This window comes from Lepidochelys kempii, chromosome 27 (assembly GCF_965140285.1).
Source record: "Lepidochelys kempii isolate rLepKem1 chromosome 27, rLepKem1.hap1, whole genome shotgun sequence".
Classification (NCBI taxonomy): Eukaryota; Metazoa; Chordata; order Testudines; family Cheloniidae; genus Lepidochelys; species Lepidochelys kempii.
Window position 1 is genome coordinate 10,434,746 of NC_136406.1, and position 16,053 is coordinate 10,450,798.

General features: G+C 46.1%; 1 protein-coding gene across 19 annotated transcripts in view; it reads right to left on the bottom strand.

Moving 5' to 3' along the window:
• The window catches only part of MAPT (microtubule associated protein tau), a 101,104-nt gene that overhangs the window by 48,139 nt on the left and 36,912 nt on the right, over positions 1–16,053 (bottom strand). For 17 of the 19 annotated variants that reach the window (XM_073325489.2, XM_078850720.1, XM_073325492.2 and 14 more), the window contains exon 2: positions 1,990–2,079. In XM_073325489.2, the coding sequence (XP_073181590.1) occupies positions 1,990–2,062 (73 nt within the window). In that variant the 5' untranslated portion in view covers positions 2,063–2,079. Of the gene's footprint in view, positions 1–1,989; positions 2,080–3,086; positions 3,205–15,785; positions 15,969–16,053 lie in introns of those variants that run through there. The other 2 variants (XM_073325491.2, XM_073325488.2) reach the window with 2 other exon arrangements.

Below are 16,053 nucleotides of genomic sequence, written 5' to 3' on the forward strand. Positions count from 1 at the left end.
CAAGTGCTTTATTTGTAAAATACGTCTCTCGGCTTTGCAATGTTTTCCTCTTAACATCCTCCTCCCCAGAGAGATGAAGTAGAGCATTCAGGGAATGCCCCGCTCACTACGCAATGGGGAAACTGCTCTTCACAAGACGACAACAAGAGTTACTAGTTTAAACGGCTCTGATAAAAGCTCTATCTGATCCCTTGCACACACATGGGGATTATGCCCTTTAGCCCAATGAAAGCCACTGTAAAATGGTTCTCTCGCCACAGCAGCTCAAATCAAAAGGGCAGAAAGTCATAAGTTCCACTCTCTAAATGAGGGGCCAGCTTCAGCCTAGAGACTGGAGGGGCAGGAGAGTGCAGTTTTGTCAATGAGGCGCATTAAAATATCCAAAGCTTCTACCAGGGCCAGTCTTGCCCCGAAAGGGGACCCCAGTCACTCGCTCACACACACACACACACACGAGAAACAGAGGCTCGGTGTGACCAGGCCTTCCCTTCCCACCCCAACCTCCACCTTCTCACATGTTTACATGCCAGCAGAAGCCCCCTCCCTCTTCCCCTCTGGTAAGCAGAGTAGTTTCTTTGGAGAGCGGAGGGAATAGAGGCAGAGACAGAACAAGTCTAAAACCTTCCTCCCCTTCTGTAAGGGCAAAAGTGGGGCCTGGCATCTCAGGCACCCCCTTTACTAGGCCCCAGTGACCATTCAATTATAATGGCAACGATCACCACCAAGCTGCGGTTGGTGTGGGGTCTCTTGAAGGTAAAGGTGGGGCCCACTTGATGATGGGCCATGGGTTGAGGACATCATCTGGGAAGGAAAGCCAGTGAACTCATTTCACACCTGCAGAATGGGTCAGAGTTCACTTTCAGGGGCAAGGAGATTCTTGTTTTTAAACTTAAACCAGCTCGTCCACCTCTATCTGCAACAGACCAACCCAAATGCTCAGAGTGCACCGTCGGCATTCCTGCCAGCTCACTTAGAATGATCAACGTTCCATTCCTCATTGTCCCCCACCGCCCCAAATGCCACTGTCCCAATATCTAAGTTATTATCCAGAGATTCTTGAACCCTTCCAGCAACCAACAGATGAAAAGATGGCTGCCATAATGCATAAACGGGGTAGATGCGGGTTTGAGAGATTTGCCCTAGTGACTTTTTAATTTTCTGAATCCTGTAAAGGGGGAAAGGTTTTATAACCATGTTCAGAGGCGGTAAAAGGAAGCCAGTGACATACAGGAGGTAGCTCATCTACACATCCATGGACATGAGTCTTAAGTATGAACAAAAAGAACTAGTACACTAGGGAGGATTTGAGGTGATACATGGAGGGATGGGAAATCTCAGTCCTGTATCTCAGTCTATTAAAGAAACCATTAATCTACCTTTAAAAAACTAAATCAATCACCCGGTCCCTTCTATAGCGGATGTGGGAAAAGCCTGTTTCACCTCCTTTTAATTCCTAAGCAGCTTTTATCTTTTTCTATGCGCAGCTAGATTCTACAGCCTTTACAGATTTCACACGCTCTGCAGACTCAAGTGTTTTTTCTTCTATTAAAACTTACCTCTGAATGGGAAAGAGAACTCAAGGCAAATGGGGATGATGATGATCAAGTCTGGCCTCTGGCGTAACAGGTGATAGGATCTCACGCAGTGATTCCGTCACCAACCCCAAACCCCAAACTTCGGTTTTAGCTATAAAGTATCTGAATGTATCTTATGTTTATCTCCCAGAAGACAAAGAAGCTCATTTACTGCACGATGATGTCTCGGCACCTAAGTAATTCACAAAACAGTCCCCTTTTCCTAGACTTTGGACTAACCTTTCATTGAACCACATACATTCCCAGGCGTAAACACTATGGGCAACCTCACCCCAGTCTCCTTGTACTGAGCTCTCCCACTTGTGTCATCCTCATTCTCCTGGAGAGGAAATAGCTACCTGTGGGGGAAGGTCCTCCCTTTCTCCCATGACTACCCCCATCTGGTAAGGCTCACCTGACGGGATCTGCTTAGCTTGGCTCATCGAATGGTCTTCCATCATATTGAAATCCTGACGTGGCTCAGCCATCCTGTTGCAAAAGTTATCTAAAGAGGAAAAAATTTAACATTATTACACAAAACCTCATGCAATGCACCTTCCCCTGCACTCAAATTACTGTACTATCTCCTATTGCTCTATGGTGCTCATCAGTCTAATTCCAGGAACACAATCTTTTCTTTTTTGGGGAGGGAAGGAAATCAGATGGCCATTATTAACTAGGTGCCTTTTAAGCTATGGCAACAAGCTATTTAATTCTTTCAAGGGAGACTTGAAAAAGCACACTATCATGATCATAGACAGGTTACAGCTCAAGGTATGTGCTGAAGAAAGTGGTCCCCCTGACCGATTGATATAAATTATGTCTGATAAAGATTTGACTACTAGACCCTCCTTCCAATGCAGATCCCTATCGAGCTCTTCTAAACCTACTATCAGAAGCAAATTTTGTCCATAGCCTTTACCTTTACCAGAACAGCAAGAAAAAAAGCAAAAAGCATTAAGATGGTGCCTAGATTCTGAAATGGCCGACATCAACTGGGGAATGCTCTTTAAAAAAAATCCCACAGTTGTATCAAGTTATAGGCACAGAGATCAAAGCAACTGCAATCCCAATGGAGAGCAATAACTGCATTCGTGGAAAGCAGCTGAAAAGGAAAAGATTTTGTGAAAACACTCAATAGACAAGTATATGATTTTTGTGACCAATGTTTAGAGCTAATCATTCTTGCACAAGATGTAGGAGACAAAATACCAAGCCTGTGTCATCAACTTCATGCAGAGGACACAGGCAACTTCATACCCAATGCACCACTGAAGTTACAAAAGCAATTTAATAACTTCCAAGGGAAAGGACCCATCATGGCACATTATTTGGTCTATCAGTTTGCACAAGTCTATGTCTGGTACACTGGGACTCTGTGGTGTAACACAGACTAATTCTGCAGCAAACTGCTTGATGGATTGGAAGTCTGTGGCAGAACTGAGCTCAAATGACTTAGCCGCAAGATCATTCTGGCTCTTCTTCCAGTCTCCGGCCTCTGACATTACACACCTTCTAATTTCTACAGTGAATGAGACAAGAGGACTACAGACCACCGCCTCATTCGATACACAACCCGGATTCATTCACGGAGCACAGTTCACCCTGTATGCCGAAGGAGGCAGGGATTCTGTGGAAAAAACAGTATGTATGTATATACATTAAAGACTGTATCATAATGCATACACAGAAGGGGGCCACATCAAAGTTTTACAGGCATGCTTGATTCTGGCATTTCCTAACTTTTGAGTGCTTGAATTTGCAGCCTTAATGTTATTTCCTAGGGTTTTGTTTGTTTTTTAAAGAAAGGAAAACACATTCTACTATGCATAACTGAGGAAACAGCGACCTTTGCAGACAGTTCAGAGACACAGTTCACAAATGGAAAGGAGTACTTGTGGCACCTTAGAGACTAACCAATTTATTTGAGCATGAGCTTTCGTGAGCTACAGCTCACTTCATCGGATGCATACCGTGGAAACTGCAGCAGACTTTATATATACACAGAGAATATGAAACAATACCTCCTCCCACCCCACTGTCCTGCTGGTAATAGCTTATCTAAAGTGATCATCAGGTTGGGCCATTTCCAGCACAAATCCAGGTTTTCTCACCCTCCACCCCCCCACACAAATTCACTCTCCTGCTTAGATCTACAAAAAGAACAGGAGGACTTGTGGCATCTTAGAGACTAACAAATTTATTTGAGCATAAGCTTTCGTGAGCTACAGCTCACTTCATCGGATGCATTGAGTGGAAAATACAGTGGGGAGATTTATATACACAGAGAACATGCAACAATGGGTATTACCATACACACTGTAATGAGAATGGTCAGGTAAGGTAAGCTATTACCAGCAGGAGAGCGGGGATATACATTGTCCCCAAATGTGAAATAGTTATGGCTGAGGACAAAGTCACAAAGTTCAGCCACTCAGAAACAACTCTGACTTCATAATCAAAAAGGCTGACAAAGGAGGTGCTGTCGTCATCATGAATAGGTCAGAATATGAACAAGAGGCTGCTCGGCAGCTCTCCAACACCACTTTCTACAAGCCATTACCCTCTGATCCCACTGAGGGTTTCCAAAAGAAACTACAGCATTTGCTCAAGAAACTCCCTGAAAAAGCATAAGAACAAATCCGCACAGACACACCCCTCGAACTCTGACCAGGGGTATTCTATCTGCTACCCAAGATCCATAAACCTGGAAATCCTGGGCGCCCCATCATCTCAGGCATTGGCACCCTGACAGCAGGACTGCCTGGCTATGTAGACTCCCTCCTCAGGCCCTACGCTACCAGCACTCCCAGCTACCTTCAAGACACCATTGACTTCCTGAGGAAACTACAATCCATCGGTGATCTTCCTGATAACACCATCCTGGTCACTATGGATGTAGAAGCCCTCTACACCAAGATTCCACACAAAGATGGACTACAAGCCGTCAAGAACACTATCCCCGATAATGCCACAGCTAACCTGGAGTTGTTTCTGAGTGGCTGAACTTTGACTTTGTCCTCACCCATAACAATTTCACATTTGGGGACAATGTATACCTTCAAATCAGCGGCACTGCTATGGGTACCCATATGGCCCCACAATATGCTAACATTTTCATGGCTGACTTAGAACAACGCTTCCTCAGCTCTCGTCCCCTAACGCCCCTACTCTACTTCCGCTACACTGATGACATCTTCATCATCTAGACCCCTGGAAAAGAAGCCCTTGAGGAATTCCACCATGATTTCAACAATTTCCATCCCACCATCAACCTCAGCCTGGTCCAGTCCACACAAGAGATTCACTTCCTGGACATTACAATGCTAATAAACGATGGTCACATAAACACCACCCTATACCGGAAACCTACTGACCGCTATTCCTACCTACATGCCTCCAGCTTTCACCCTGACCACACCACACGATCCATCGTCTACAGCCAAGCTCTGCGATACAACCGCATTTGCTCCAACCCCTCAGACAGAGACAAACACCTACAGGATCTCTGTCAAGCATTCTTACAACTATAATACCCACCTGCTGAAGTGAAGAAACAGACTGACAGAGCCAGAAGGTGACAGCTAGCCAACTAAAACCCCTCCAACGCATTATTAAGGATCTACAACCTATCCTGAAGGATGACCCAACACTCTCATAAATCTTGGGAGACAGGCCAGTCCTTGCCTACAGACAGCCCCCAAACCTGAAGCAAATACTCACCAGCAACCACATACCACACAACAGAACCACTAACCCAGGAACCTATCCTTGCAACAAAGCCTGTTGTATCTATTCAGGGGACACCATCACAGGGCCTAATAACATCAGCCACACTATCAGAGGCTCGTTCACCTGCACATCTACCAATGTGATATATGCCATCATATGCCAGCAATGCCCTCTGCCATGTACATTGGCCAAACTGGACAGTCTCTACGTAAAAGAACAAATGGACACAAATTAGACGACAAGAATTATAACATTCAAAAACCAGTCGGAGAACACTTCAATCTCTTTGGTCACTCAATTACAGACCTAAAAGTGGCAATTCTTCAACAAAAAAACTTCAGAAACAGACTCCAGTGAGAGACTGCTGAACTGGAATTAATTTGCAAACTGGATACAGTTAACTTAGGCTTGAATAAAGACTGGGAGTGGATGGGTCATTACACAAAGTAAAACTATTTCCCCATGTTTATTGCTCCCCCCCCCCCGCTGTTCCTCAGACATTCTTGTCAACTGCTGAAATGGCCCACCTTGATTATCACTACAAAAGCCCTGCCCCCGCTGGTAATAGCTCACCTTACCTGATCACTCTCATCACAGTGTGTATGATAACACCCATTGTTTCATGTTCTCTGTGTATATAAATCTCCCCACTGTATTTTCCACTGAATGCATCCGATGAAGTGAGCTGTAGCTCACAAAAGCTTATGCTCAAATAAATTTGTTAGTCTCTAAGGTGCCACAAGTCCTCCTTTTCTTTTTGCAGATACAGACTAACACGGCTGCTATTCTGAAACCTGTCCTTAGATATAGAGCATTATAGAATGCACAGTAGTTCTTTTTCATTTGATTTTCACACATTTTGCATAGTTAATAAAAAGCTTCCTTGACCCTCCTGTATTTTTGCTGTTTGACGTAATTTGAAGAATGCTGGCCTATGGCACAAATTAAAAAATAAAATAACCTCTCTACAAGTCCTGAACTCTTCTCAGAGCTGGATGACCTGAATCGGTGCTGAAGTGTCTGCCAACAATCAAAAAAGGAAGGGGTGCTTTACCTGGCTTACTACCAAGTTATTTCTGCGCCAGTGATCTGAACAATAATACATTTGCCAATTAAGCTAATTTGTGTCCCTAAGTGACCCAGAAAAGGGCAGACGCAGTAGAGCAAATCCAGGTGTGAAAGAATTAAAATGATTTTAACACACAAAAAGAGCAGAAAAGCTTTTTCCACCCAGACACAACATTGTTGCAAGGACCACTGTCTTCACGAATGTGTGCTGCACAGGATAAATGGCCTGCCATTCTGTGAGTAATCAGCTGGAACAAGGTACAAGTGATTTAAAAAAAAAAAAAAAAGATTTAAGGTGGTAACAAAGCACTTGTATGAATGTAGGTTAGACTGGAATCTTTCTGCTCTGCGTTTGCTGAGCACCTAAGCGCCATGAAGCCCCAGTCTATGGCTCCCAAATGCTCCCACAATACAAATAAATATTAACAACAAACATTCCTAGTTGTGTAGCTGTTTTGTAGTTAGGAATGGTCTACTGGTCTTTGCATAGGATTGGGAAGCAGGAATTCCCAAGTATTTGTTGTGGGCCTTCCTGTGAGAAGAAAGGAAATCTTCAGGCAAAGTAAAATCTTCTTTTTCTTCTCAAGAAAAGTCCAGATTCCTTACAGTCCCAGATTGCTCCCTCTCCAAAGTACTTAGGGGTAAGGAAGCAGGAGGGAAACTAAGCGTACCTCCTCAAGAAGCAGTTTGTGAGATACTACAGCCATGAATAAGGTGCAAAGGAAAACAAGTATCCCGTTTAATTTATGGTATACGGGTGCTGACATAATTTTCCAGTTCTGCTAAGCAGAGACCATGAGTCTGCTAACAACTCTCCACTAAAAGTGATGTTGATGTCATGATAGCTCAGAGGTGGGCAAACTACGGCCCGCGGGACCCTCCTGCCCAGCCCCTGAGCTCCTGGCCCGGGAGGCTGGTCCCCAGCCCCTCCCCCGCAGCCTCAGCTCACTGCGCTGCCAGCACAATGCTCCGGGTGTGGGGCGGTGAGCTCCTGGGGCAGCTGCAGAGCCTGGCCGGATCCGGTGCTCCGTGCCGCACGGTGTGTGGCTGGCTCCAGCCAGGCGGCAGGGCTGCCTGACCTTGTACAAAGTCAGTATAAAGTGCAAGCTGGTCTCCATATTGGAAGAGAAGGTTCAAGGTCTGGAGAAACAAGTATTGACCCTGCGTTGCAAAAGAGAAACTGAACATTTCCTGGACAGTCGTCAGGATATGCTTCTACGGACACAATGTTCTGAAGATTCAGAGCAGGTCACGCAGCGGGGACAGGAGGACGGTGAAGAAATTTGGCAGCATGTGACCTCCAGAAGAAGAAAGGGGAGCGTCCATGTACCAGTAGCGCAGATACAGGTAAGCAACCGCTTTCATGTTCTCTCCACAGGCACTAACGAGGAGAGTGGACCAGATGATACATCTGAGGGAAGGGAGCAGAAGGAGACTGTGCTGATTGGAAGGCATGAGATGCACTTTCCTAGGGTTGGCGGTTCCACGACCACCGATCCCAAGAGAAGGAGGCGGGGCGTGGTGGTCGGGGACTCTCTCCTCAGGGGGAATGAGTCATCTATCTGCCGCCCCGACCGGGAAAACCGAGAAGTCTGCTGCTTGCCAGGAGCTAGGATTCACGGTGTGACGGAGAGACTGCCAAGACTCATCAAGCCCTTGAATCGCTACCCCTTCCTGCTTATCCATGTGGGCACCGATGATACTGCCAAGAATGACCTTGGGCGGATCACTGTGGACTACGTGGCTCTGGGAAGAAGGATAAAGGAGTTTGAGGCGCAAGTGGTGTTCTCTTCCATCCTCCCCGTGGAAGGAAAAGGCCGGGGTAGAGACCGTCGAATCGTGGAAGTCAACAAATGGCTTCGCAGGTGGTGTCAGAGAGAAGGCTTTGGATTCTTTGACCATGGGATGGTGTTCCAAGAAGGAGGAGTGCTAGGCAGAGACGGGCTCCACCTAACAAAGAGAGGGAAGAGCATCTTCGCAAGCAGGCTGGCTAACCTAGTGAGGAGGGCTTTAAACTAGGTTCACTGGGGGAAGGAGACCAAAGCCCTGAGGTAAGTGGGGAAGTGGGATACTGGGAGGAAGCACGAGCAGGAGAGCGCGAAAGGGGAGGGCTCCTGCCTCATACTAAGAAAGCAGGACGAACAGCAAGTTATCTGAAGTGCCTATACACAAATGCAAGAAGCCTGGGAAACAAGCAGGGAGAACTGGAAGTCCTGGCACAGTCAAGGAATTATGATGTGACTGGAATAACAGAGACTTGGTGGGATAACTCAGATGACTGGAGTACTGTCATGGATGGATATAAACTGTTCAGGAAGGACAGGCAAGGCAGAAAAGGTGGGGGAGTTGCATTGTATGTAAGAGCAGTATGACTGCTCAGAGCTCTGGTTTGAAACTGCAGAAAAACCTGAGTGTCTCTGGATTAAGTTTAGAAGTGTGAGCAACAAGGGTGATGTCGTGATGGGAGTCTGCTATAGACCACTGGACCAGGGGGATGAGGTGGGCAAGGCTTTCTTCTGGGGGGAGGGATAGCTCAGTGGTTTGAGCATTGGCCTGCTAAGCCCAGGGTTGTGAGTTCAATTCTTGAGGGGATCATTTAGGGACCTGGGGCAAAAATTAGGAATTGGTCCTGCTTTGAGCAGGGGGTTGGACTAGATGACCTCCAGAGGTCCCTTCCAACCCTGATATTCTATGATTCTAACTAACGGAAGTTACTAGATCGCAGGCCCTGGTTCTTATGGGAGACTTCAATCAGCCTGATATCTGCTGGGAGAGCAATACAGCGGTGCACAGACAATCCAGGAAGTTTTTGGGAAGTGTAGGGGACAATTTCCTGGTACTAGTGCTGGAGGAACCAACTCGAGGTAGAGCTCTTCTTGACCTGCTGCTCACAAACTGGGAAGAATTAGTAGGGGAAGCAAAAGTGGATGGGAACCTGGGAGGCAGTGACCATGAGATGGTCGAGTTCAGGATCCTGACACAGGGAAGAAAGGAGAGCAGCAGAATACGGACCCTGGACTTCAGAAAAGCAGACTTTGACAACCTCAAGGAACTGATCGGAAGGATCCCCTGGGAGAATAACATGTAGGGGAAAAGAGTCTAGGAGAGCTGGCTGCATTGTAAAGAATCCTTATTGAGGTTACAGGGACAAACCATCCCGATGTGTAGAAAGAATAGCAAATATGGCAGGCGACCAGCTTGGCTCAACAGTGAAATCCTTGCTGATCTTGAACACAAAAAAGAAGCTTACAAGAAGTGGAAGATTGGACAAATGACCAGGGAAGAATATAAAAATATTGCTCGGGGATGCAGGAGTGAAATCAGGAAGGCCAAATCACACCTGGAGTTGCAGCTTGCAAGAGATGTTAAGAGTAACAAGAAGGGTTTCTTCAGGTATGTTAGCAAAGAAGAAAGTCAAGGAAAGTGTGGGCCCCTTACTGAACGAGGGAGGCAACCTAGTGACAGAGGATGTGGAAAAAGCTAATGTACTCAATGCTTTTTTGGCCTCTGTCTTCACAAATAAGGTCAGCTCCCAGACTACTGCACTGGGCAGCACAGCATGGGGAGGAGGTGACCAGCCCTCTGTGAAGAAAGAAGTGGTTCGGGACTATTTAGAAAAGCTGGACGAGCACAAGTCCATGGGGCCGGATGCGCTGCATCCGAGAGTGCTAAAGGAGTTGGCGGATGTGATTGCATAGCCATTGGCCATTACCTTTGAAAACTCATGGCGATCCGGGGAAGTCCCGGACAACTGGAAAAAGGCTAATTTAGTGCCCATCTTTAAAAAAGGGAAGGAGGAGGATCCTGGGAACTATAAGCCAGTCAGCCTCACCTCAGTCCCTGGAAAAATCATGGAGCAGGTCTTCAAGGAATCAATTCTGAAGCGCTTGGAGGAGAGGAAAGTGATCAGGAACAGTCAGCATGGATTCACCAAGGGCAAGTCATGCCTGACTAATCCAATTGTGTTCTATGACAAGATAACTGGCTCTGTGGATGAGGGGAAAGCAGTGGACGTGTTATTCCTTGACTTTAGCAAAGCTTTGGACACAGTCTCCCACAGTATGCTTGCCAGTAAGTTAAAGAAGTATGGGCTGGATGAATGGACTATAAGGTGGCTAGAAAGCTAGCTAGATTGTCGGGCTCAACGGGTAGTGATCAATGGCTCCAAGTCTAGTTGCCAGCCGGTATCAAGCTGAGTGCCCTAAGAGTCGGGCCTCGGGATGGTTTTGTTCAATATCTTCATTAATGATCTGGAGGATGGTGTGGATTGCACCCTCAGCAAGTTTGCAGATGACACTAAACTGGGAGGAGAGGTAGACATGCTGGAGGGTAGGGATAGGATACAGAGGGCCCTAGACAAATTAGAGGATTGGGCCAAAAGAAATTTGATGAGGTTCAACAAGGACAAGTGCAGAGGTCCTGCACTTAGAACGGAAGAATCCCATGCACCACTGCAGACTAGGGACCAAATGGCTAGGCAGCAGTTCTGCAGAAAAGGACCTAGGGGTTACAGTGGACGAGAAGCTGGATATGAGTCAACAGTGTGCCCTTGTTGCCAAGAAGGCCAATGGCATTTTGGGAAGCATAAGTAGGGGCATTGCCAGCAGATTGAGGGATGTGATCGTTCCCCTCTATTCGACATTGGTGAGGCCTCATCTGGAGTTCTGTGTGCAGTTTTGGGCCCCATACTACAAGAAGGATGTGGAAAAATTGGAAAGAGTCCAGCAGAGGGAAACAAAAATTATTAGGGGTCTGGAACACATGAGTTATGAGGAGAGGCTGAGGGAACTGGGATTGTTTAGTCTGCGGAAGAGAAAAACAAGGGGGGATTTGATAGCTGCTTTCAACTACCTGAAAGGGGGTTCCAAAGAGGATGGATCTAGACTGTTCTCAGTGGTACCAGATGACAGAACAAGGAGTAATGGTCTCAAGTTGCAGTGGGGGAAGTTTAGGTTGAATATTAGGAAAAACTTTTTCACTAGGAGGGTGGTGAAACACTGGAATGCGTTACTTAGGGAGGTGGTGGAATCTCCTTCCCTAGAAGTTTTTAAGGTCAGGCTTGACAAAGCCCTGGCTGGGATGATTTAATTGGGGATGGGTCCTGCTTTTGAGCAGGGGGTTGGACTAGATGACCTCCTGAGGTCCCTTCCAACCCTGATATTCTATGATTCTCTGACCGGTGCTCTGTGCCACACAGCACATGGCTGGCTCCGGTGCTCCAGACAGTGTGGTAAGGGGGCAGGGAGCGGGGGGGTTGGATAGAGGACAGGGGAGTTCGGGGGGGGGGGCTGTCAGAGGGCAGGGAACGGGGCAGGGGGGCAGTCAGGGAGAAGGGGTGGTTAGATGGGGCAGGAGTCCTGGGGAGAAGTCAGGAAGGAGGGGGGGGTTGGATGGGGCGGCGGGGGGGCCGGTGGATGGGGCAAGGGTCCTGGGGGGAAGTCAGGAAGGAGCGGGGGTTGAATGGGGTGGCGGGGGGGGCCGGTGGATGGGGCAGGGGTCATCAGGAACAGGGGGTGCCGTCAGGGGACAAGAAGCAGGGGGCGGGGGCTGGGCCACGCTACGGCTAACTGTCCCTCCATACAATTTCCAAAACCTGATGCGGCCCTCAGGCCAAAAAGTTTGCCCACCCCTGTGATAGCTGCTCTAATTACAGCCAAGGATAGTGATTAATAACCAGCTACTATTATAATCCCAGGTTTACCACAACTGGATGGGCGGGAGCTGAAAGCAGCAATGCTGCTCAGATTACCGCAGTAAGGAAGTGAGCTCACATGGTTTTGTTGGCTGGCAATAAATTAACTGGATCTTCAGAACTGAGTGAGGGATCTCAACTCTCCCAACTTTTCTTTCCTCCTAGGAAGATGTCTATGCAATTTAATTTCTGCTTTAAACAACTACAAAATCATCTTACTGAACTGCATGGAAAACCTTCAAGAGCTTGCCCTGCAAAAACTCACAAAGTGATAAGCCACAAGAATTGGTGTTTGAAGTGGACAGAAACGTCAGAATTCGTTCTCTGTCCTTGATTTTAAAAGCATTAATGGAGTTTTGCCCACCTAAAGTGAACAAAAACAGTTCTAATTATCTGGCCATACGGCCAGCCTCTTCCTGGAGCTCCGGGAATCATATTGATTAGATCCTGCCCACAGTGGGCTGCATTTTGATGCTTTTCATAGGACTGGCAAGCATGTAAGCGATAAAATGTAACTGCTAAGCTGCCATGCAGTTCACAAAACCAAACTGGAGTTTGCCATAGGTGAAAATGAGGTTTGCAATTCAATACTTGAATTGGGTATTTTTTTATTTATTTTTAAATTGTGCCAATTTTCTGGTGTGGACGATGCCAGATGGAAGCTTCTGTCCAAACAGGCCCAACAAAGATATGGCAGGCACCTTCCTACATGCTGTCCTGCTATCGTGCCCCCTGGAAGGAGCACCTCTACAGGGTGAGGACAGAGCTCTGCCTGACTTCCAGGCCTTGGTCTCTATGTCAACTAGAGGATCAATTGATAGCAACCATGACAGACATTTCTGATGAGGAAACATGTCTACAAGCATTTGACCTGAGACCCATCAATTCATTTCACTGAACAGCCACAGGTGTTATCACCTTTCCATCATTTCGTAACTGTTGACCCAGAAGTGAAAAGCTCATGAATTAGCTGTACTGTATCTAAACACTAACTGTACATTTCTTTTTAATTCTCCTTTTGTTCTCCCTAGCTAACCTTAGTGACATTTCCCCCAGACTGTCCCTCTTCCCCAAACGCTGAGTGAGGTCTTCACAGCATCCAGGCAAGAGTCTCTCAAAGTTTGCCTTTATGGGAACACTCAGCAAAATTAATCCAAATTAACTAATGGTGTTAATTCAAAGGGGCTCAATTAAACTGCATTAAACCCCATGTGAACACTCATTCAAAATTAGTGGCCTCAGCTCAGCCTTCCAAAGGGAATTAAGTTAAACTGAATTAATGTCATTTTAATTCTGAATGAGCATGTCTTCACAGGGATACACAAAGCTAATCTGCTTTGAATTCACACCTTTTGGTCTGGTGTGCACTTTAAATTTATGCCAGCTCAGCTATGCCGACAGAAGGCTGCTTGAGTTCATGGAGTTAAATTTGTTCAGGGAGTTTGTGTTCCCACACCAGCAGAAAAATTCCTTCTGTCAGCATACGGCATGTCTACACCAACATAGGCTCTGTAGTGTAGATGTAGCCTTAGTTTGTTTGGATTAATTTTCCTGAGTGTCCCTGTATAAACAAGCCTTTGGGATTTCCAGATTAGGGTGCCTATAGGATGGTAAAGCTTCATGGCTGGGGTCAGACAGACAGGAGTGAGGGCTAGTATACTTTTTCTGTGGAAAGTATTGCTATGAGTGAAGATCTTCTACCCATAATACAGCATTTAATATCAAAGATGCAAAGGCAAAACAACAATTGCAAGCTAGGAATCAGTATCAGCAGAGAAAGTCTATAGATGTCATCCATGGGTGGCCAATAGAGCATTTGCTCTGCAGAGAGATGACTGATCACGTAGTGCTGGCTCCTCCACCTGGCTTCCAGCAGCTTCTACAGGTGTCCAGGCTCCCCATTACTTAAAAGAGCCTGGGAGTCTATCAAAGACGCTAGAAAGAAGGAGAAGCATCCAGCCTAACTGCCTGCTAGGTAAGGAGGAAAGGGATGTATGCAGTCCCAAATGGGAGAGGAAGTGTTCATAAGCAGTCGCCTCAAATGACAAGGTTCACACCATGGAACAGCTTGAGAACTTCTGAGTTCGGGGGGCTGAAAAGAGTGTTACAAAAATTTAAAGACGAACAGATTTTCCTTTGTTGTCCATTTCAGGGAGAAGAGAAGAGATACTTTTCAGAGTAGCAGCCGTGTTAGTCTGTATTCGCAAAAAGAAAAGGAGTACTTGTGGCACCTTAGAGACTAACAAATTTATTTGAGCATACAGCTCACTTCACTGGATGCTGTCTTTTTGGTTGTGGAGAAAGCAGAGTTACTTTTATTATTAGGAGTTTTATCTTAAAGCTCCAGCTGCTGGAATCATGTGATTACTTGTGAATCTTAGGGTTTTATTTAAAAAAAAAGCCTCTAGACCTAATGGATGCAGAGAAAAACTTAATTTGAACTCCTTGGCTCCAACACCAGAAAGCAAGAAAAAGAGCCCCAAATCATTTTTTAAAACCTTGTAATTTTAGGGGTCTGGCTCATGATTTTTTAAATTCTGGGGGAGTGACAATACTGAGAGTAGAACTGGCCTCCCACCTAGTGAGAAGGAAGGAGCATCTCCCACATAGTCAAGCAGGGAGAAGAATACTGGGCATGGTCATGAAGACTGGAGGAAAAGTGTGACCTTCCCTCTGTTTCCAACATCCAGATGGTAGGGAATGAAAGGACAGCCTAGTCCCATTGTCCACAGGCCAACAAAAAGTGGGGGGGAGGGGAGGAAGTGCTCCAGAGCAAATGTGGCTGTTATGTTTAGTGGGTTTAGCCCTGTTCCCACTGGACAGGTGTTCTGGTCACAAAAGCCAGCCTGCCCTGCAGAGAACTGTTCAGTGGAAACAAAGTACAGGGAAACCTGCACTTCCACAAGGCCCTAGGATACTGCACCTATTCTATGCATAACAGGGGAAATCAACCCCCAGGACTTTCAATCTGGAACTTCATCAGCACTGTGATCTAACAGAGAAAAATAAATCCACATGGCCACCACACGGAACAACAGAGAAACATGGCAATTCGGTGAACAAACAGGGAAGAGCCCCTACTATGGATGATTTTTAAGTGCTGAAGTTCTCCCAGCAAAATTTAAAATATGAAGGTCAAACTAGTACAATTATATACATGAGGATGGAAAGCAATAACCTGCAGTATAGGTATATTTTACACACCTCTGCTGGATTATTTCACCCACCCCTCTCACTATTGCGTTTATTCTACTTAATTAACTTTAAGCACTGCGGACTCTGGCGTGCGTGCGTACACACACACACACAGAGTCACTCACACACTTCTGATGCCTACAAATTTCTGCAACGTAACCATGATCTTCCATTCCTTCAGTTCAAAACAAGAATCAAACACACCAAACTCATCTGTGTTCAAGATGCATCTCATTCTAACCGGGAAATTCCAGCATCGTTCTCAAATTTAGTAACCGTCCCAATGACTAAATGGAATTTACTGGGGAAAAAATTACTTGACTCTGCAAACGACCCATTTCAGTACTGATTCCTTATGCAAACGTGGTGCTGAAGTCACTCACGTATCACAAGCCATGCAGATTTTGACAGAGAATAGCATAAAAATAAGGCCTCCCAATACCATCTCCGTCTCGGCTAACGTAATCATAAATAAAAGTTGTAGAGAGTCAAGTTTCTTTAAAAGTAAGTGAAAGCAGCCCTACCTTGACCCAAAGGCTTCTGCAATGAATAATCAGGGTAGTGATGTCTCTGAGTGTTTAAACTTTGGCAGCACCCTCTATGCAACAGATAAGACCCTGAAGAGCATGCTTATCTGTTTCCAGCAGATCCACTCCTGCCAAGCAGACACTTTATCTAAACAAACAGCCTATCCCATCCTTGACAGCACTTCAGGGTTCTTCAGAACTTTGCATACTTCACAATTAGGATCCTCTCAGGGGAAGAGGCATCTGGCGGGTTATAGCTAATGTG